We start from the raw sequence: 21492 nt of genomic DNA on the forward strand, positions 1-21492 counted from the left end.
TAACGCGTAGCAGACGATCTAATCGCAGACAGTCAATACATGAAAGAAAGCACGTATATGCTCATATTAAATGTTTCTGACACTGCCTTAGAATTTCTTTTATTTGGAAAATGGATAGATTCACTCTGACTTATACGTGTGCGAGAATGCCTTGTATCTTCAATACAAATTAATCCAACTACGTGCGTGTACGTGTAATTATGACAATCTTCTCCTTCTTCTTCTTCTCTTCTTCGTTCATGGGATGAAACTCCCACGTTCACTCATGTTTTTGCACGAGTGGATTTTACGTGTATGATCGTTTTTACCCCGCCATTCAGGCAGCCATACGCCGCTTTTGGGGGAAGTATGGTGGATATTTTCGCGTTTCTATAACCCACCGAACTCTGACATGGGTTACAGGATCTTTTTCGTGCGCACTTGGTCTTGTGCTTGCGTGTACACACGAAGGGGGATAAGGCACTAGCAGGTCTGCACATAAGTTGACCTGGGAGATCGGAAAAATCTCCACCCTTAACCCACCAGGCGGCCGCGGCCGGGATTTGAACTCACAACCTTCCGATTAGGAGGCCGATGTCTTATCCACTAGGCCACTGCGCCAGACCACGACAATAAATATCAGGCATAACGCGTACCTGGCGTATCCCAGCATGCCACAGATGACGGCAGCGTCCAGGTTGCTCCAGAGGTCGTTGCAGACTGTTCCCCACTGGTTGTTGTAGAAGACCTGCACGCGACCTGAGTAGGCCGTTACAGTGCCAGCGAGGGTCACGAACACTGTGTTTGGCGCGGGCGTTGTCATGGGGATGACCTGTGTGGTGGGTACCGTCGTGGTTACTATAGAAACGGAGGGAGACATGTTGTGTGAGATTATAAGCACGGCTTTGCGTTTATTTGCTTGTTTGTTGTTTTGTCTGTCTATCGTTTTGTCTATCTGTTTGCTTTTATTTGTATATATAGGTATATAATTTCTATATAACTGATATATCATAATGTTTATTCGGGTGCTGTGGATATAGTAAGGGTAGGTTGTAAGACTAGGCGGTACCTAAAACCTTCTATACTTATGTATTAAAGATCAGTCAGTCAGTTAGACAGTCAGTCAGTCAGTCAGTCAGTCAATCTCTCTCTTGTCCCCCCCCCCCCCCCCCGCCCCTCGCTCTACCTTTTTTTTCTCTTTCTGTCTCTGTCTCCCTCCCTCCTTCTCTCTTTGTCTATATCTCCCGACTCTCCCCCTCTCTCTCTTCCCTTGTCCCCCTCCATCACATGCACACATACTTTACACTCCATCGTTCATAATTGACTGCCTTAAGCTACACTAGACGATGCTCAGAAATATCACTGTCAGGAATTTAATGCGGTGTGGCAGATTTAGCAGAAAATCCCTACAGAGTTATTTCCGGAAAGCGTCGATAAGACCCGGAAGTCGGGTCGTAGTAATAGCTTTATGGTGGTCCTTAAATAAGCCCGAAGTCGACTTCGCGAAGTCTTTCAACCGAAAACTCAGTGCTAAAGCTTCGTGCGGCCACCTTTGCGAAGTCTTTCAACCGAAAACTCAGTGCTAAAGCTTCGTGCGGCCACCTTCGCGAAGTCTTTCAACAGAAAACTCAGTGCTAAAGCTTCGTGCGGCCAGCTTCGCAACGTATTCTTCGCGTAGTCGACTTCGCCCAGTTAAGGATAGGCCTTACCCGCAGCACAGATGAAGCCAAGGTCCTCAGTATGGTGGCAGTTACTACGGCCCCACACGTCGTGCTGGCACTGGAAGAAGGACGTCTCTGACCCCGTGCACCGGACATTGTCTAGCCAGATCTGACCAGTCCCTGCTCCCTGGCCCGAGCGTGGCACTGCCCTGGCACCAGAGCTAGTGGAAACATACACGGTTTGAGAATGAAAGTCGCTTTCGTGACCTAAGCTACAGGCTTAGTCGCCGTACATGACACCTCTGATCTGTTTGTGTTTGTCGGTCTGAGGGCTTTCGAGACTGACAGACACAAACAGATCAGAGGTGTCATGTACGGCGACTGACTGACTGTAGCTTAGGTCACGAAAGCCCTCAGACTGACAGACACAAACAGATCAGAGGTGTCATGTACGGCGACTAACTGACTGTAGCTTAGGTCACGAAAGCCCTCAGACTGACAGACACAAACAGATCAGAGGTGTCATGTACGGCGACTGACTGACTGTAGCTTAGGTCACGAAAGCCCTCAGACTGACAGACACAAACAGATCAGAGGTGTCATGTACGGCGACTAACTGACTGTAGCTTAGGTCACGAAAGCCCTCAGACCGACAAACACAAACAGATCAGAAGTGTCATGTACGGCGACTAACTGACTGTAGCTTAGGTCACGAAAGCCCTCAGACTGACACACACAAACAGATCAGAGGTGTCATGTACGGCGACTAACTGACTGTAGCTTAGGTCACGAAAGCCCTCAGACCGACAAACACAAACAGATCAGAGGTGTCATGTACGGCGACTAACTGACTGTAGCTTAGGTCACGAAAGCCCTCAGACCGACAAACACAAACAGATCAGAGGTGTCATGTAGGGCGACTAACTGACTGTAGCTTAGGTCACGAAAGCACTCAGACTGACACACACAAACAGATCAGAGGTGTCATGTAGGGCGACTGACTGACTGTAGCTTAGGTCACGAAAGCCCTCAGACTGACACACACAAACAGATCAGAGGTGTCATGTAGGGCGACTAACTGACTGTAGCTTGGGTCACGAAAGCCCTCAGACCGACAAACACAAACACACAAATCGGAAGGGTCCATTATACTCACTAGGGCTGGTTGAGACCCCGGCAGACGACCTGCGCCACGCCAATGGCGTTACTTCCGCTGACGTAATCGTCACAGACTGTACCCCACGTGCCGTTGTGATAGACCTCCAGTCGCCCGTGGTCAGGGCCCGGCACAAGGCGCATCTGGTCAGCGGCTGCAAGATGTGAGGGAACGTCAAATGTGATGACGATTTGTACAATTGCTGTAGATCTTAGCTAAGAAAAATTACTAAACTGATAACGTTCAAAAATCAAGCGTTATGATGATCTGTACAATTGTTGTTGATCTTAGCTAAGACAAATCCTTAACTGGTAATGTTCCGAAATGAAGCGTTATGATGATTTGCACAATTGTTGTTGATCTCAGCTAAGAAAAATCCTAAACTGGTAATGTTCCGAAATGAAGCGTTATGATGATTTGCACAATTGTTGTTGATCTCAGCTAAGAAAAATCCTAAACTGGTAATGTTCCGAAATGAAGCGTTATGATGATTTGCACAATAATTGTTGTTGATCTTAGATAAGAAAAATCCTAAACTGGTAATGTTCCGAAATGAAGCGTTATGATGATTTGCACAATAATTGTTGTTGATCTCAGATAAGTAAAAACCTAAACTGGTAATATTCCGAAATGAAGCGTTATGATGATTTGCACAATTGTTGTTGATCTCAGATAAGAAAAATCCTAAACTGGTAATGTTCCGAAATGAAGCGTTATGATGATTTGCACAATAATTGTTGTTGATCTCAGATAAGAAAAATCCTAAACTGGTAATGTTCCGAAATGAAGCCTTATGATGATTTGCACAATAATTGTTGTTGATCTCAGATAAGAAAAATCCTTAACTGGTAATGTTCCGAAATGAAGCCTAATAATGATTTGCACAATAATTGTTGTTGATCTCAGATAAGAAAAATCCTAAACTGGTAATGTTCCGAAATGAAGCGTTATGATGATTTGCACAATTGTTGTTGATCTCAGCTAAGAAAAATCCTTAACTGGTAATGTTCCGAAATGAAGCGTTATGATGATTTGCACAATAATTGTTGTTGATCTCAGATAAGAAAAATCCTAAACTGGTAATGTTCCGAAATGAAGCGTTATGATGATTTGCACAATAATTGTTGTTGATCTCAGATAAGAAAAATCCTAAACTGGTAATGTTCCGAAATGAAGCGTTATGATGATTTGCACAATAATTGTTGTTGATCTCAGATAAGAAAAATCCTAAACTGGTAATGTTCCGAAATGAAGCGTTATGATGATTTGCACAATAATTGTTGTTGATCTCAGATAAGAAAAATCCTTAACTGGTAATGTTCCGAAATGAAGCCTAATAATGATTTGCACAATAATTGTTGTTGATCTCAGATAAGAAAAATCCTTAACTGGTAATGTTCCGAAATGAAGCGTTATGATGATTTGCACAATAATTGTTGTTGATCTCAGCTAAGAAAAATCCTAAACTGGTAATGTTCCGAAATGAAGCGTTATGATGATTTGCACAATAATTGTTGTTGATCTCAGATAAGAAAAATCCTAAACTGGTAATGTTCCGAAATGAAGCGTTATGATGATTTGCACAATTGTTGTTGATCTCAGCTAAGAAAAATCCTTAACTGGTAATGTTCCGAAATGAAGCGTTATGATGATTTGCACAATAATTGTTGTTGATCTCAGATAAGAAAAATCCTTAACTGGTAATGTTCCGAAATGAAGCGTTATGATGATTTGCACAATAATTGTTGTTGATCTCAGATAAGAAAAATCCTAAACTGGTAATGTTCCGAAATGAAGCGTTATGATGATTTGCACAATAATTGTTGTTGATCTCAGATAAGAAAAATCCTAAACTGGTAATGTTCCGAAATGAAGCGTTATGATGATTTGCACAATAATTGTTGTTGATCTCAGATAAGAAAAATCCTAAACTGGTAATATTCCGAAATGAAGCGTTATGATGATTTGCACAATTGTTGTTGATCTCAGATAAGGAAAATCCTAAACTGGTAATGTTCCGAAATGAAGCGTTATGATGATTTGCACAATAATTGTTGTGGATCTCAGATAAGAAAAATCCTAAACTGGTAATGTTCCGAAATGAAGCGTTATGATGATTTGCACAATTGTTGTTGATCTCAGATAAGGAAAATCCTAAACTGGTAATGTTCCGAAATGAAGCGTTATGATGATTTGCACAATAATTGTTGTGGATCTCAGATAAGAAAAATCCTAAACTGGTAATGTTCCGAAATGAAGCGTTATGATGATTTGCACAATAATTGTTGTTGATCTCAGATAAGAAAAATCCTAAACTGGTAATGTTCCGAAATGAAGCGTTATGATGATTTGCACAATTGTTGTTGATCTCAGATAAGAAAAATTGGTAAACTGCTGAAGTTCCCAAACCAACGTCCCAAAACTAGAATGGTTAAAGGCCTCCTTGTAAGCGATCCCCACACCAACGTCCCAAAACTATAATGGTTAAAGGCCTCCTTGTAAGCGATCCCCACACCAACGTCCCAAAACTATAATGGTTAAAGGCCTCCTTGTAAGCGATCCCCAGACCAACGTCCCAAAACTAGAATGGTTAAAGGCCTCCTTGTAAGAGATCCCCAGACCAACGTCCCAAAACTAGAATGGTTAAAGGCCTCCTTGTAAGCGATCCCCAGACCAACGTCCCAAAACTAGAATGGTTAAAGGCCTCCTTGTAAGCGATCCCCAGACCAACGTCCCAAAACTAGAATGGTTAAAGGCCTCCTTGTAAGCGATCCCCAGACCAACGTCCCAAAACTAGAATGGTTAAAGGCCTCCTTGTAAGCGATCCCCAGACCAACGTCCCAAAACTAGAATGGTTAAAGGCCTCCTTGTAAGCGATCCCCAAACCAACGTCCCAAAACTAGAATGGTTAAAGGCCTCCTTGTAAGCGATCCCCAGACCAACGTCCCAAAACTAGAATGGTTAAAGGCCTCCTTGTAAGCGATCCCCAAACCAACGTCCCAAAACTAGAATGGTTAAAGGCCTCCTTGTAAGCGATCCCCAAACTTTGCGTCCCTGCGTCATATACGCACTAGAAGCCGAAAACACGTAAGTACTACAAAATCATGGGACGTGGGACCTCAAAAAGGTAGACTAAACCTAACAAAAGCGGATCCCGGAACGCACTATATTTCCATTATTGTATGTAACGTAGGTACTATTTTCAAACTGTGGATGTCAGCTTAGTCTAGTGCAAGTACCGGTGCCAATTTCACGCGGGAACAACAATCGAAAAAAGGCTGAAGTCGCTACAGATGCAGCTTTAGAGATAACAATTTAAAAAAACCAAAAACAATCCCACACTAACATTAACGTAAACGAAACAAAATTGAGAATGCAAAGACAAAGCCACCAAGACCACAACAAATTACGCACGATAAAGAACCCAAGTTCACAGCGAAAGTCTCAGGGCTTGGAAACATGAATACACGCATGCAGGAAAAAAGAAAAAAAAAACCAATTTGGTAGCGCCGTACTGTATGGCAGCTCGCTTTCCCCAGGGAGAAAGCAGCCCGAATTTTCATGAGGGTAACCTCACAGGACTATATTAAATCGTATCCTTTATTCTTCTCCTTAACTTACTAGAAGCACAGATAACTCCAGCGTCTTCGCGATGCTGACAGTTGGAATGTCCAAGCGGTTTGGCGTTACACTGGAGCAACGTCTCTTCGGTGCCGGTGCACTGTGTGTCGTCCAGGAAAATCGGGCCACTGCCTTGACCAAAGCGGGCACGCGTGGCCGCTTGGGCACCGGCTCTAGAAAAAAAGAGGAAGAACATGAACAAAACAATACGAACATTTGCAACGATGTGACCAAAACATTTACAATTTGTTTTCTTACATTGATGGAAAAATAAACACATTTTTGATTGATTGCCACTCCGACTTCCATACTCCTCCTCCAACTTCTGCTACGACTACTGCTACAGGGTGACCCAGAATAATGCCACCCACTAATATGTTAAGGACTCCTATAATTATTGTTTTCCAACCTTGTCCTTGTTCGCTCCGTCAGCTTTGCTTTTGTATTTTGTTGTCCTTTGTTTTTTGTCTGTTTCCTGATGAAGCTTTCATAAGCGAAAATTCGTATTGTATTATATATTGTGCTGTCATTGTATTGGTGGGAACAGAATTCTTTTGTTTTTCAATTTTGTTCATCTCACCACAGTCACTTTGTTGTTTGGACTCCTATTAGGCGATATTTGTTCAGCAAATTACTTCATATGTGACCCTCCACCACGAAATGAGTCGCACGTCACCTCGCGCGGTTCTGCGCTAGGCTTAATATAAGTCCGGGGAGTGTCTGGTAACAGTGTGAGGGTCACCTTAGTCACAGGCTTATAACTCAAACAGTTTTTGCTCTTTTCTAAAACGGTTTTCACCACTGGATAGAGCATAAAAAACTCTTTATGAAAATGTAAAAATATGAAAATCATGCAAAGGTGACATGCGACTCATTCCGTGGTGGAGGGTCACATATTTGGTGTACACTGGTTTGAGATATGGGCTGAATAGTTCACAAAGTGTAAACATTTTAAGTTAAATGGTCTGACTTTTATGCTTTTTCGAAACTGTATTCCAATTTCGGAGATTGACCACTACTACAACTGCAACCACCAACCTGGGAAATCCTAACATAGCGCAGACGACGCCGGCATCTCTGGAATCCCAGAGGTCGTCACACACCGTGCCCCACGTGCCGTTGACCTGTATCTCCACTCGGCCCTGGTTGGGACTCGAACCCCCGCCCACCAATCGCACCTTGACCGCACCTGGCACACCTGTAGTACAGAGAAAGATACCATGACAAATTGAGAAAGTTGAAGCTCACTGACCCTGGTTTAGTTCACCACAATATCAACTGCGATTTGTACACTTGTCGCTTTCAGTTGAACTGTGATTGGTTCATTTGTCGCACACAGTTGAACTGCGATTGGTACACTTGTCGCACACAGATTAACTGCGATTGGTACACTTGTCGCAAACAGTTGAACTGCAATTGGTACATTTGTCGCACACAGATTAACTGCGATTGGTACATTTGTCGCACACAGTTGAACTGCGATTGGGACATTTGTCGCACACAGTTGAACTGCGATTGGTACATTTGTCGCACGCAGTTGAACTACGATTGGTACATTTGTCGCACACAGTTGAACTGCGATTGGTACATTTATCGCACACAGTTGAACTGCGATTGGTACATTTGTTGCACACAGTTGAACTGCGATTGGTACATTTGTCGCACACAGTTGAATGGATTTTCTAGTCTTTTTAACAAACTTTGAGAAAGTTGAGACACTCATTAATCCTGGTTGGGACTCGAACCAGTCGCATTTTATACCGCGAATGATACACCCGTCGCACACAGTTGAATGGATTATCTAATCTGTGTTACAAACTCGACGAGAACATTGACAAATTCATTGCCCGTGGTTGGGACTCAAACCATTCGCATTTTTACCGTACATTGTTGAATGTATGTATTCTTTCGCATTAAAAACTGAGCGAGAAAAAGGTCACCTTCAACGCGACCGTTCATCAAGACATGGCTTGAGGCTCACAACATCTGAATTTCTCTCTACCACCACTTGAATCCACAAATAAAATCAATTAACTAAAAAAATAAAAAAATAAATAAAAAAAGGACTCACTTCCACAGGACACGCCAAGGTCCTCCGAGTGTCTGCAGTTGGTCTGCCCCCACGGGCGGAAAGCACACATGTCCAGGAAACCCTCGGACCCAGCACAGCTCAGATCATCTATCCAGATGGGGCCCGTGCCCTGCCCGTAGCGCGCTCTGCTGAACGCCACTGCCCCTTGCCTGCGAAAGAGTGAATGAACAGAGTGAGATTGACCTAGCTAAAGGCAAACTCATTCCCGTGAAAACAGTTCAGGGGGGGGGGGGGGTGAAGGGGGTGGGGGTGATGGGGGGAGTGATGGGGAGTGGGATTGGGGGAGTGATGGGGGGGGGGGGAGGATGGGGGGGAGGGTTCAACATTCCAAGACATATCGGTGTCGTGTTTCATTTAGAAAAAAAGAAACGAGATTCGGAAAGAGAACGGATCGACATGAACATAGTCTAAGCAGTTATTTCTTCACGAAATGTATTACTGATCACAAATAAAAATCATCAAGGAGAACATATACATCTTTAATAAAAGTAACGAGATTCCGAAACGGAAATGACAATGCACACAGAAGCAGCCATTTCTTCACAACCTGTATCCCATATCACAAATAAAAACGACCCAAGAGTATATAAATAAATACTCCTCACTCACGATTTAATGCCAACAGCTCGGCAGATGACGGCTGCCTCGTCCGGTCCCACATCATCGTCACAGATGGTGCCCCAGGTACCGTTGTGGAAGACCTCCACGCGTCCTTCGTGCGTCGTCAGACCGCCCACAAGACGAACAGGGGACGCAGTCACAAATCCTGGAAATGAGCCGATGAGGGGGGGGGGGGGGGATGTGGGGGGGGGGGGGGTGTGATGGTTTGTACCTCGTGTCGTGATCAGATTCACACAAACAAAGACACAGACAGACAGACAGACAGACAGACAGACAGACACAAAATACGATTTTGCCGAATGTGAGGGTTTGTATCTTGTGTCATGCTCAGATTCACACAAACAAAGACACAGACAGACAGACAGACAGACAGACAGACAGACAGACAGACAGACAGACGGACAGACACACAGACAGACAGACAGGCAGACAAACACAAAATTCGATTTTGCCGACTTTATAAGAAATGCAATTCTATTCTATGGCATCCACGGTAGACAGGTCACACGAGTGTGTCCGCGCGTGTGTTTGTGATTATGTTTTGTAGTGCATTGTGTTATTCATTGATACACTCTTCAAAAAAGGTTAAGGATCGGTTGAAAAAACGGATCTAATTATAAAAAATTACCAAAAAATTAAACATCGACATAATAATTAAAAGATTAATGTGTTTGAATTAACAAATGAACAACGAGTCTTGACCTAGAATTTTGTTTGGCAGGCAGAGTTATTTCCCTTTGTGGGACTTCTCAAAAGCTTCTGCATTTTGGAAGAAAAAGGGTGTTTTTTATAGCCCCATGAAATTTGCGGAACGCATGCCAGGGCAAAAGGTTGTGATGCACGTGCTACAACAGGGTCCTGGCTATGAACATCGTTCACCAGCTTGTGTTTAAAGGTTGACACGCTGGCACAATTATGCACAGTAGCAACATGCCCCCACGAAGAAAACTGAGCGATCTGGATAGAGGAAGGGCAATAGGATGGCTACAAGACGGTGTTAATGTTGCTGCCAGGCAAGTGGCCCAGAGGCTTGCAGTGGCTCCCTCTGTCATCATCAGACTAAAACAGAGATTCCACGCAACTGGAAGAGTGCAGGAGCGACAACGTTCTGGTCGGCCCAGAGTCACCACACAAAGAGAGGATCGCTTCATTCAGATGCAGGCCATGCAACAAAGAATGGCTACGGCAAACAACATTAGGCAACGCCTACAAGCTACCACCAACACTGTTGTTAGTGGTCAGACGATCCGAAACCGCTTACACAACTTTGGCTTGCGTGCAAGGCGTCCAGTCCGAGGAACAACCCTGACTGCTAATCACCGAGCAGCTCGCCGAGCCTGGTGCACTCAACATGTGAGGTGGCAACGTCAGCAGTGGGCTCAGCTGTTGTTTACAGATGAGTCCAGCTTTTGCTTGGAACCTGGTGATGGTCGCATCCGAGTGTGGAGGTGTCGCGGAGAGCGCTTCGCAAAAGGCGCTGTTCTGGAACGACAGCGTTTTGGCGGAGGCTCTGTGATGGTCTGGGGAGGGATCAGCACACGTCTAAGGACACCTCTGTACCATGTAGTGGGCAACTTGACCGGTGTCCGCTACCAGACTGAGATCCTGCAACCCCTGGTCGTTCCAGCCCTCCAAGCGATCGGCCCTCGTGCGATTCTTCAGGATGACAACGCACCTCCCCATCGCTCTGCAGCTGTAAACACCTTCATCCAGCAGGCCAGGGTCAACAGAATGCTGTGGCCAGCCAACAGCCCGGACCTGAACCCCATAGAGCACATGTGGGACGAGCTTTGTCGTCGGGTACAGCAACATCACCCTCCTCCTGCCAATCTGGGTCAACTGCTGCAATGGCTCCAGCAGGAGTGGAATGGAGTTCCCAGAGCATTCATATGCAACCAGATCCACTCCATGCGCCAACGATGTGTTGAATGCCTGGCACACAACGGAGGGCACACGCGTTATTGACACTGATTCACATGGTTGTGAATTCCATTTTCGAGGGTTGTCACGTTTGACACACTCTAGCTAAATTGTCGCTGCCGCGTTCGATCTTTGCTTTGTTTGTCATTACTCCTTGGTTGTTCAATTATAAAATGTAAAAAAAAGAAAGAATTCGGTCTTGTCTGTTTTGTGTGGCGTGCTTGTAAAAAAGAGATCCTTAACTTTTTTTGAAGAGTGTATGTGTGTGATTGCACTGTAAATAATGTTATGTATATTATTATTGCCGACAATTGTTGCCTACTCAGGGGAGAACTCACCTCCACACACCACTCCCGCATCCTCCTGGTGTTGACAGTTGGTTCTCCCCCAGGCGGTGTGAGCACACTGAGCTATCGTGGTCTCGTTGCCAGTGCATTCGACGTCATCAAGCCAGATCTTACGCGGCGCCGCCGTTGACGTCACAAAATGGCCGCCTCCTCGAGCCAACACATTCGCCCTGAGAAAGAGAAAGGGACGATTGTCATCATTTTTACATTTAGTCAAGTTTTGACTAAATGTTGTAACGTAGAGGGGGAATCGAGACGAGGGTCGTGGTGTATGTGTGTGTGTGTGTGTGTGTGTGTGTGTGTGTGTGTGTGTGTGTGTGTGTGTGTGTGTGTGTGTGGTGTGTGTGTGTGTGTGTGTGTGTGTGTGTGTCTGTCTGTGCGTGTGTGTGTGTAGAGCGATTCAGACTAAAATACTGGACCGATCCTTATGAAATTTGACATGAGAGTTCCTGGGTATGATATCCCCGGATCTTTTTTTCTTTTTTTCGATGAATACCTTTGATGACGTCATATCCGGCTTTTTGTAAAAGTTGAGGCGGCACTGTCACACTCTCATTTTTCAATCAAATTGATTGAAATTTTGGCCAAGCAATCTTCGACGAAGGCCAAACTTCGGTATTGCATTTCAGCTTGGTGGCTTAAAAATTAATTAATGACTTTGGTCATTAAAAATCTGAAAATTGTAAAAAAAATAATTTGTTTTTAAAACGATCCAAATTTACGTTCATCTTATTTTTCATCATTTTCTGATTCCAAAAACATATAAATATGTTATATTCGGATTAAAAACAAGCTCTGAAAATTAAAAATATAAAAATTATTATTAAAATAAAATTTCCGAAATCGATTTAAAAACAATTTCATCTTATTCCTTGTGGGTTCCTGATTCCAAAAACATATAGATGTGATATGTTTGGATTAAAAACACGCTCAGAAAGTTAAAAAGAATAGAGATAAAGAAAAGCGTGCTATCCTTCTCAGCGCAACTACTACCCCGCTCTTCTTGTCAATTTCACTGCCTTTGCATCGAGCGGTGGACTGACGATGCTACGAGTATACGCTCTTGCTGTAAAAATGCAGTGAGTTCAGTTTCATTCTGTTAGTTCGACAGCTTGACTAAATGTTGTAATTTCGCCTTACGCGACTTGTTTTAATTGTTTTCTTCTGCGTTCGACTGGGTTTAATATGGTTCTACTCTGTCTTAGTTTCTGTCATCCAACCAGATTTCATATAGGGGGCGTTCGTGTTGGCGTCACAAAATGGCCGCCGCCTGAAGCCAAGACATTTGCTCTAAGAAAGAAAAAGGTGTGGTCATAATCATTTTTTTTTTCTGAGCTCAACTGGTTTTCTCATTATCTCTTCTTAGTCTCATTTCTCGTGCATTTTACTTCATCTAGCTGGCAATGACATCGCGAAATGGCCGCCGCTTCGAGCCAACACAATCGCTCTGAGAAAGAAAAATAACGGTAATCCAGGGCTGGGCTATTTTATTTATTTTGCGACAATGCAGCTAAAATCTTGCGACAAACACCCACATCAACATGTGCGACAAACTGCGACATACGATGCTAAAATAGTTACGGCAGCAGACTTACGTCGGAAAGCCCAGCATACGACATATAACAATGGCGTCATTATGATCCCAGTCGTCGTCACAGACGGTTCCCCACGTTCCGTTGACGTTGATCTCCACTCTCCCTTCGTGGGTGTTCCCCCCTCCCGCCAGACGTGCCTGCACGGTTTGGAGTGTGCCTGCATGGAACGGGACGGACAATGCCATGGTATTACAGTGGAAAAGATTATAATTGTCCAGTTCTAGGGAAAGGTTTCATGCTTTGGTAAACGCATTTGCAAGGTGTGAAGTGCCCACGTGAAACAGCCTCGCGCAAGACGCTAGCACCGTTTGGAGTGTGCCTGCATGAAACGGGACAGGCAATGGCATGATATCACAGTGGACCATTTGAATACAGTGGATTTCGATTATTGTTAACTTTCAGGGAGAGAGTTCTTGGAAGTTTGGAAATTATCTGCATGAAACAGAATAGGCAATAGTTTGGAATGGCAGTGGATAATTTGAATACAGTGGAGTTCGCTTATTGTTAGGTTTCAGGGAGAGAGTTATTGCAAGTTTGGAAAATAACCTGCAAAAATCAGAATAGGTAATGGTAAAGTATTACAGTGGGAAATTTGAATGCAGTGGAGTTCGGTTATTTTTAAGTTATAGTAAATAAGTTCTTGATTAGGTAAAGGCACTTGCAAGTTTGGAAGTGTATCTGCATCAAAGAGAATAGACAATGGTAAGGTGTCACAATGGAGAATTTGAATACATTGAATTTCGATTATTGTTGAGCTTTAGGGAGAGAGTTCTTGCAAGTTTGGAAAATTAACTGCATGAAACAGAAAAAGGAATTGCATTGTATGGCAGTGTATAACTTGAACATAAAGGAGTTCGCTTATTGTCATGATCTAGACAAAATAAAAACAGTTTCTGCTTTGGTAAACGTACTCGCAAGCTTGGAATTGTATCTACACGAAACAGAATAGGCAATGGTATCGTATCACATTATCGCCGGCATGGATACCCGCCTCTCTCCTTCAGGCACTAACACGAACATATTTGACCCTCCACCACGAAATGAGTCGCATGTCACCTCGCGCGGTTCTGCGCTAGGCTTAATATAAGTCCGGGGAGTGTCTGGTAACTGTGTGAGAGTCACCTTAGTCACAGGCTTATAACTCAAACAGTTTTTGCTCTTTTCTAAAACGGGTTTCACCACTGGATAGAGCATAACAAACTCTTTAGGAAAATGTAAACATATGAAAATCATGCAAAGGTGACACGCGACTCATTCCGTGGTGGAGGGTCACCATTTTTTATTACCAAAGCTGCACGCTACAATGTTGTTCGCCACAGTTTGGTCGAAGGTGCAGCTGTCCAGCGAATCGAATCAGCAATTATGGTCAACACTTATACATGTATACAATTAGCCATTGAGTATAACTCATCATTGCTTTGTTGTTGTTCTTTGGCCATTTACGTTGAATGACTTGTTATACATTGACATTGATAGTTTTATTCTTCTTCTTCTTCGTCGTCCGCTAGATAGTTTTATTTCCTTTTTTTAATTCCTATTAACTCGATGTTCTTTAACTATATTTATACATAAATGCATATTGTAAAGCAGTATGCATTGTTAGAGGATTTTTTTAGTAGCAGTGTTTAAATGTCGAAGCTGCTTTTCCCAGTTTTACCTAAGTGTATATTGTGATATTGTATTTGTCAGACTTGATTGTACCAAGTCTCTACACATGTTGTAATGCGCTTAGAGCCAAATATTTTTGTTTTTTGTAAGGGATAGGCGCAATATAAATACACTTTATTATTATTATTATTATTATGTAAGTGATGTGCATGACTGTGTTGTGCTTTTTTCTGAAAACATACAAGCAAATCAGCTTTGCAAATTCAATATCCATCACTTCCCTCCACCTACACAACAACCCCAAACCACTTCCTTTGAATACTAATAAGGCCTGGCGCTCACCTACGTAACTTCAGCAGGACAGACGACGCACTGCAGATTATTTTTTAAAATTCTTTTTATGTATTTAAATATTTGTTGAATTTATTGTGTGTGTGTGTGTGTGTGTGTGTGTGTGTGTGTGTGTGTGTGTGTGTGTGTGTGTGTGTGTGTGTGTGTGAGTACATGTGTGTGTGTGTGTGTGTGTGTGTGTGTGCGTGTAAATGTGTATGTGTGCTTGTGTGAGGCTGGGTGTGTGTCAAAATGTGTTGTGCAATATGGCATGAAAATCTTTTTAGATTTGTTGTTAAAAATTACAGCTTTGTATTCCATGTTTATTATCTTTTACGAAGTAATTATAGTTAAATAGTCTTTTATGTTTTTTATTTGTTCGACCTTCTTAGGATTATGGAGTTTTATGCACTGCCTTTTATAGTTAACTACATTTTTGTATTTGAAATAGTCCATTGTAGTCGGTGTAGGCCTTAAGCTTATTTTAATCGTTTGTCCAGTATTTAATTTAATTTTCTATTTTTGTATGAACTCAAATGTTTAGTGTTCTTAGTATGTCTTGTTAGGCTAAGTTCTATTTAATCAGAGTATGTTTGCGTGTGCTTATACCTAGTGATATTGTAAAGCGCATAGTGCTTTTAGTTGTGCGCTTTAGAAATCTCCTTAATAAATAAATAAATAAATAAATTATCCCAACCCGCTACACGTTGCGTGAAAGGAAAACAGGCCAAACTTAACACTCGTCATAATCCCTATCGCAGCATCAATAATATGCAGTGCGTCGTCTGTGCCGCTGAAACTGCGCAGGTATATTCTGCTCTTAAATATTAACCTACCACCGTTGCAAGCCACGCCGACGTCATGCGTGTGGTCGCAGTTGCCAGCGCTGAGTGTCAAGTTGCACTGTCCGATATGCTGCTCGGCCCCGACACACTGCACGCCGCTCAGCCAGATCCGTTCCTCGTCCGGTGCCTGTCCGAAACGGGCGTTGCCGTATGCACGTGCTCGGCCACTGAAACATTAGGTCACGAGGTCATCACACACAGCATGAACTGTGTCCTTTGCTTTGGTTGTATTTTGTCGTTGTTCTTATGCTTTTTCAAGATAACAATAAAAATGTACTCACCAGTACCAGGAACACGAACAATAAAAACACAAGACCGGTTTCGACGATTGTCTTCGTCAGCTACAAATACAATACTAAAACAAGAAATTCCTTCGAGGTAGGAAAAACACCCCCGTTGGTCAAAGGGAAATAACCATTCTCACTGCACCCATTCTCACTGCCACCAACTGAGAAGGTTATTTCCCTTTGACCATGAATATGTTTCTCTATAAGTCCTTGTAGAATCTTAATCCACCAATAACTCCCTAACCGTGTGTTTGACTGGTCCCAAGTTTTGTAAGGACCGTCTCAGGAATGTATAGAACCTGTTCACCAAGTTTGGTGACGATCGGTCCGTTCATTCTTGAGATCTATATGCGAACACAAACACACACCCAAACAAACAAACAAACACATCGAGCGAAACCTATACACACCCCTATACCGGGGGTGTAAAAACACAAGACCGGTTTCGACGATTGTCTTCGTCAGCTACAAATACAATACTAAAACAAGAAGAGCAAACGCTCGATCGAGTCACTTTCGCAGTTCTGAATATTATATGAGGCATCAGATGGACAGGAAGAAATTGCTATTCACAACACAATACAGATGTAAATAATTTGATGTAAAGAATAATCCTATAAAGTTTGAATCAAATCCGATGAATAGTTTCAGAGATATGATATTTCAATTTTTTTCCTTCAAGACATACCTGTGACCTTGAAAAAGGTCAAAGGTCACCAAAGCAGACGTCAAAGTGTAGAGGTCACTGGGAGTCACGTTCACATAAAATTTGAGCCCGGTCACTTTTATAGTTTCCGAGAAAAGCCCAACGTTAAGTTGTGTGTTGCCGAACAGAAAAGGCTAGTTATCTCCCTTGTTTTTCTGATAACGTTCGTAAAAGGCTACAGATGTAAATACTTTGATGTAAAGAATAATCCTACAAAGTTTCAATCACATCCGATGAACTTTGTCAAAGATATAAAATGTCTAATTTTTCCTTTGACGCTGACCTGTGACCTTGAAAAAGGTCAAAGGTCAACGAAACCATCGTTAAAGTGTAGAGGTCATTGGAGGTCACGACTAAACAAAATATGAGCCGGATCGCTTTGATAGTTTCCGAGAAAAGTCCAACGTTAAGGTGGTGTCTACGGACGGCCGGCCGGACAGACTAACACTGACCGATTACATAGAGTCACTTTTTCTCAAGTGACTCAACAAGGAGAGACGACAGAAGAGAAAGACCAAATCAGTACAGAAGAGAAAGACCAAATCAGTACAGAAGAGAAAGACCAAATCAGTACAGAAGAGGAGAGACAGCAAATAGCGTTGTAATAAAACGTGTTTCTGGTACTGGTGAGTACATTTTCATTGTTATCTTGTTACACCCCCGGTATAGGGGTGTGTATAGGTTTCGCTCGATGTGTTTGTTTGTTTGTGTGTTTGTGTTCGCACATAGATCTCAAGAATGAACGGACCGATCGTCACCAAACTTGGTGAACAGGTTCTATACATTCCTGAGACGGTTCTTACAAAACTTGGGACCAGTCAAACACACGGTTAGGGAGTTATTGGTGGATTAAGATTCTACAAGGACTTAGAGAGAAACACCCCCGTTGGTCAAAGGGAAATAACCATTCTCACTGCACCCATTCTCACTGCCACCAACTGAGAAGGTTCTTTCCCTTTGACCAACGGGGGTGTTTTTCCTATCTCGAAGGAATTTCTTGTTTTTGTTGTTTCTCACCTGCAATCTCTTGTTCCTATTTTTACATTTAGTCAAGTTTTGACTAAATGTTTTAACGTAGAGGGGGAATCGAGACTAGGGTCGTGGTGTATGTGTGTGTGTGTGTGTGTGTGTGTGTGTGTGCGTGTGTGTCTGTCTGTCTGTCTGTGCGTGTGTGTGTGTAGAGCGATTCAGACTAAACTACTGGACCGATCTTTATGAAATTTGACATGAGAGTTCCTGGGTATGAAATCCCCATACGTTTTTTTCATTTTTTTGATAAATGTCTTTGATGACGTCATATCCGGCTTTTCGTGAAAGTTGAGGCGGCACTGTCACGCCCTCATTTTTCAACCAAATTGGTTGAAATTTTGGTCAAGTAATCTTCGACAAAGCCCGGGGTTCGGTATTGCATTTCAGCTTGGTGGCTTAAAAATTAATTAATGACTTTGGTCATTAAAAATCTGAAAATTGTAAAAAAAAATAAAAATTTATAAAACGATCCAAATTTACTTTTATCTTATTCTTCATCATTTGCTGATTCCAAAAACATATAAATATGTTATATTCGGATTAAAACCAAGCTCTGAAAATTAAATATATAAAAATTATTATCAAAATTAAATTGTCCAAATCAATTTAAAAACACTTTCATCTTATTCCTTGTTGGTTCCTGATTCCAAAAACATATATATATGATATGTTTGGATTAAAAACACGCTCAGAAAGTTAAAACAAAGAGAGGTACAGAAAAGCGTGCTATCCTTCTTAGCGCAACTACTACCCCGCTCTTCTTGTCAATTTCACTGCCTATGCCGTGAGCGGTGGACTACGAGTATACGGTCTTGCTGCGTTGCATTGCGTTCAGTTTCATTCTGTGAGTTCGACAGCTACTTGACTAAATATTGTATTTTCGCCTTACGCGACTTGTTATATTTAGTCAAGTTTTGACTAAATATTTTAACGTAGAGGGGGGAATCGAGACGAGGGTCGTGGTGTATGTGTGTGTGTGTGTGTGTGTGTGTGTGTGTGTGTGTGTGTGTGTGTGTGTAGAGCGATTCAGACTAAACTACTGGACCGATCTTTATGAAATTTGACATGAGAGTTCCTGGGTATGAAATCCCCATACGTTTTTTTCATTTTTTTGATAAATGTCTTTGATGACGTCATATCCGGCTTTTCGTGAAAGTTGAGGCGGCACTGTCACGCTCTCATTTTTCAACCAAATTGGTTGAAATTTTGGTCAAGTAATCTTCGACGAAGGCCGGGATTTGGTATTGCATTTCAGCTTGGTGGCTTAAAAACTAATGAGTGAGTTTGGTCATTAAAAATCTGAAAATTGTAAAAAAAAAATATTTTTTATAAAACGATCCAAATTTACGTACATCTTATTCTTTATAATTTTCTGATTCCAAAAATATATAAATATATTATATTTTGATTAAAAACAAGCTCTGAAAATTAAAAATATAAAAATTATTATCAAAATTAAATTGTCCAAATCAATTTAAAAACACCTTCATCTTATTCCTTGTCGGTTCCTGATTCCAAAAACATATAGATATGATATGTTTGGATTAAAAACACGCTCAGAAAGTTAAAACGAAGAGAGGTACAGAAAAGCGTGCTATCCTTCTCAGCGCAAGTATTACCCCGCTCTTCTTGTCAATTTCACTGCCTTTGCCGTGCGCGGTGGACTGACGATGCTACGAGTATACGGTCTTGCTGCGTTGCATTGCGTTCAGTTTCATTCTGTGAGTTCGACAGCTACTTGACTAAATATTGTATTTTCGCCTTACGCGACTTGTTACATTTAGTCAAGTTTTGACTAAATGTTTTAACGTAGAGGGGGAATCGAGACGAGGGTCTTGGTGTATGTGTGTACGTGTGTGTGTGTGTCTGTGTGTCTGTGTGTCTGTGTGTGTCTGTGCATGTGTGTGTGTGTAGAGCGATTCAGACTAAACTACTGGACCGATCTTTATGAAATGTTACATGAGAGTTCCTGGGAATGATATCCCCGGACATTTTTTTTCTTTTTTTCGATAAATGTCTTTGATGACGTCATATCCGGCTTTTTGTAAAAGTTGAGGCGGCACTGTCACACCCTCATTTTTCAATCAAATTGATTGAAATTTTGGCCAAGCAATCTTCGACGAAGGCCGGACTTCGGTATTGCATTTCAGCTTGGTGGCTTAAAAACGAATTAATGACTTTGGTCATTAAAAATCTAAAAATTGTAAAAAAATTTTTTTTTCATAAAACGATCCAAATTTACGTTCATCTTATTGTTCATCATTTCCTGATTCCAAAAACATATAAATATGTTATATTTGGATTAAAAACAAGCTCTAAAAATTAAATATATAAAAATTATTATCAAAATTAAATTGTCGAAATCAATTTAAAAACACTTTCATCTTATTCCTTGTTGGTTCCTGATTCCAAAAACATATAGATATGATATATTTGGATTACAAACACGCTCAGAAAGTTAAAACGAAGAGAGGTACAGTAAAGCGTGCTATGAAGCACAGCGCAACCGCTACCGCGCCAAACAGGCCCGTCACTTTCACTGCCTTTTGCACTAGCGGCGGACTACGTTCAGTTTCATTCTGTGAGTTCCACAGCTTGACTAAATGTAGTAATTTCGCCTTACGCGACTTGTTATGTTTTTTTGTTTTTTGTTCAGTTGTTTGTTTCGTTTGTTTTTTGTCTCAAAATTGATAGTTGTATTTTTTGGACGTGACCATACTAATTATATAGGAGGTTATTCCTGTTGATAAGTTTTTTTTAGTTAGTGATGATGTTGTTTTTATATTTAGTCAAGTTTTGACTAAATATTTTAACATCGAGGGGGAATCGAAACGAGGGTCGTGGTGTATGTGCGTGTGTGTGTCTGTGTGTGTGTGTGTGTAGAGCGATTCAGACTAAACTACTTGACCGATCTTTATGAAATTTGACATGAGAGTTCCTGGGTATGAAATCCCCATACGTTTTTTTCATTTTTTTGATAAATGTCTTTGATGACGTCATATCCGGCTTTTCGTGAAAGTTGAGGCGGCACTGTCACGCCCTCATTTTTCAACCAAATTGGTTGAAATTTTGGTCAAGTAATCTTCGACGAAGCCCGGGGTTCGGTATTGCATTTCAGCTTGGTGGCTTAAAAATTAATTAATGACTTTGGTCATTAAAAATCTGAAAATTGTAAAAAAAAATAAAAATTTATAAAACGATCCAAATTTACGTTTATCTTATTCTCCATCATTTGCTGATTCCAAAAACATATAAATAAGTTATATTCGGATTAAAAACAAGCTCTGAAAATTAAATATATAAAAATTATTATCAATTTTTTTTTTCGAAATCAATTCAAAAACACTTTCATCTTATTCCTTGTCGGTTCCTGATTCCAAAAATATATAGATATGATATGTTTGGATTAAAAACACGCTCAGAAAGTTAAAACGAAGAGAGGTACAGAAAAGCGTGCTATCCTTCTTAGCGCAACGAATACCCCGCTCTTCTTGTCAATTCCACGTGCACTGCCTTTGCCACGGGCGGTGGAGTGACGATGCTACGAGTATACGGTCTTGCTGCGTTGCGTTGCGTTCAGTTTCATTCTGTGAGTTCGACAGCTACTTGACTAAATATTGTATTTTTGCCTTACGCGACTTGTTTGTTCGTGGGTTTGTTTGTGAGTTTTCGTTTGTTTTGTTACTTACTTATGA

At 41.7% G+C, this 21492-nt stretch overlaps 1 protein-coding gene across 2 annotated transcripts in view; it reads right to left on the bottom strand.

Moving 5' to 3' along the window:
• Positions 1-21492, bottom strand: part of LOC138948714 (scavenger receptor cysteine-rich domain-containing protein DMBT1-like) — a 100144-nt gene that overhangs the window by 42458 nt on the left and 36194 nt on the right. For both annotated transcript variants that reach the window (XM_070320320.1, XM_070320321.1), the window contains exons 26-35: positions 15767-15942; positions 12993-13149; positions 11389-11567; positions 9119-9275; positions 8489-8658; positions 7456-7615; positions 6418-6590; positions 2797-2950; positions 1689-1861; positions 636-837 (exon numbers count right to left, since the gene is read on the bottom strand). In XM_070320320.1, the coding sequence (XP_070176421.1) occupies positions 636-837; positions 1689-1861; positions 2797-2950; positions 6418-6590; positions 7456-7615; positions 8489-8658; positions 9119-9275; positions 11389-11567; positions 12993-13149; positions 15767-15942 (1701 nt within the window). The remainder of the gene's footprint in view (positions 1-635; positions 838-1688; positions 1862-2796; positions 2951-6417; positions 6591-7455; positions 7616-8488; positions 8659-9118; positions 9276-11388; positions 11568-12992; positions 13150-15766; positions 15943-21492) is intronic.

Source organism: Littorina saxatilis, linkage group LG15 (assembly GCF_037325665.1).
Source record: "Littorina saxatilis isolate snail1 linkage group LG15, US_GU_Lsax_2.0, whole genome shotgun sequence".
NCBI classification, from domain to species: domain Eukaryota; kingdom Metazoa; phylum Mollusca; class Gastropoda; order Littorinimorpha; family Littorinidae; genus Littorina; species Littorina saxatilis.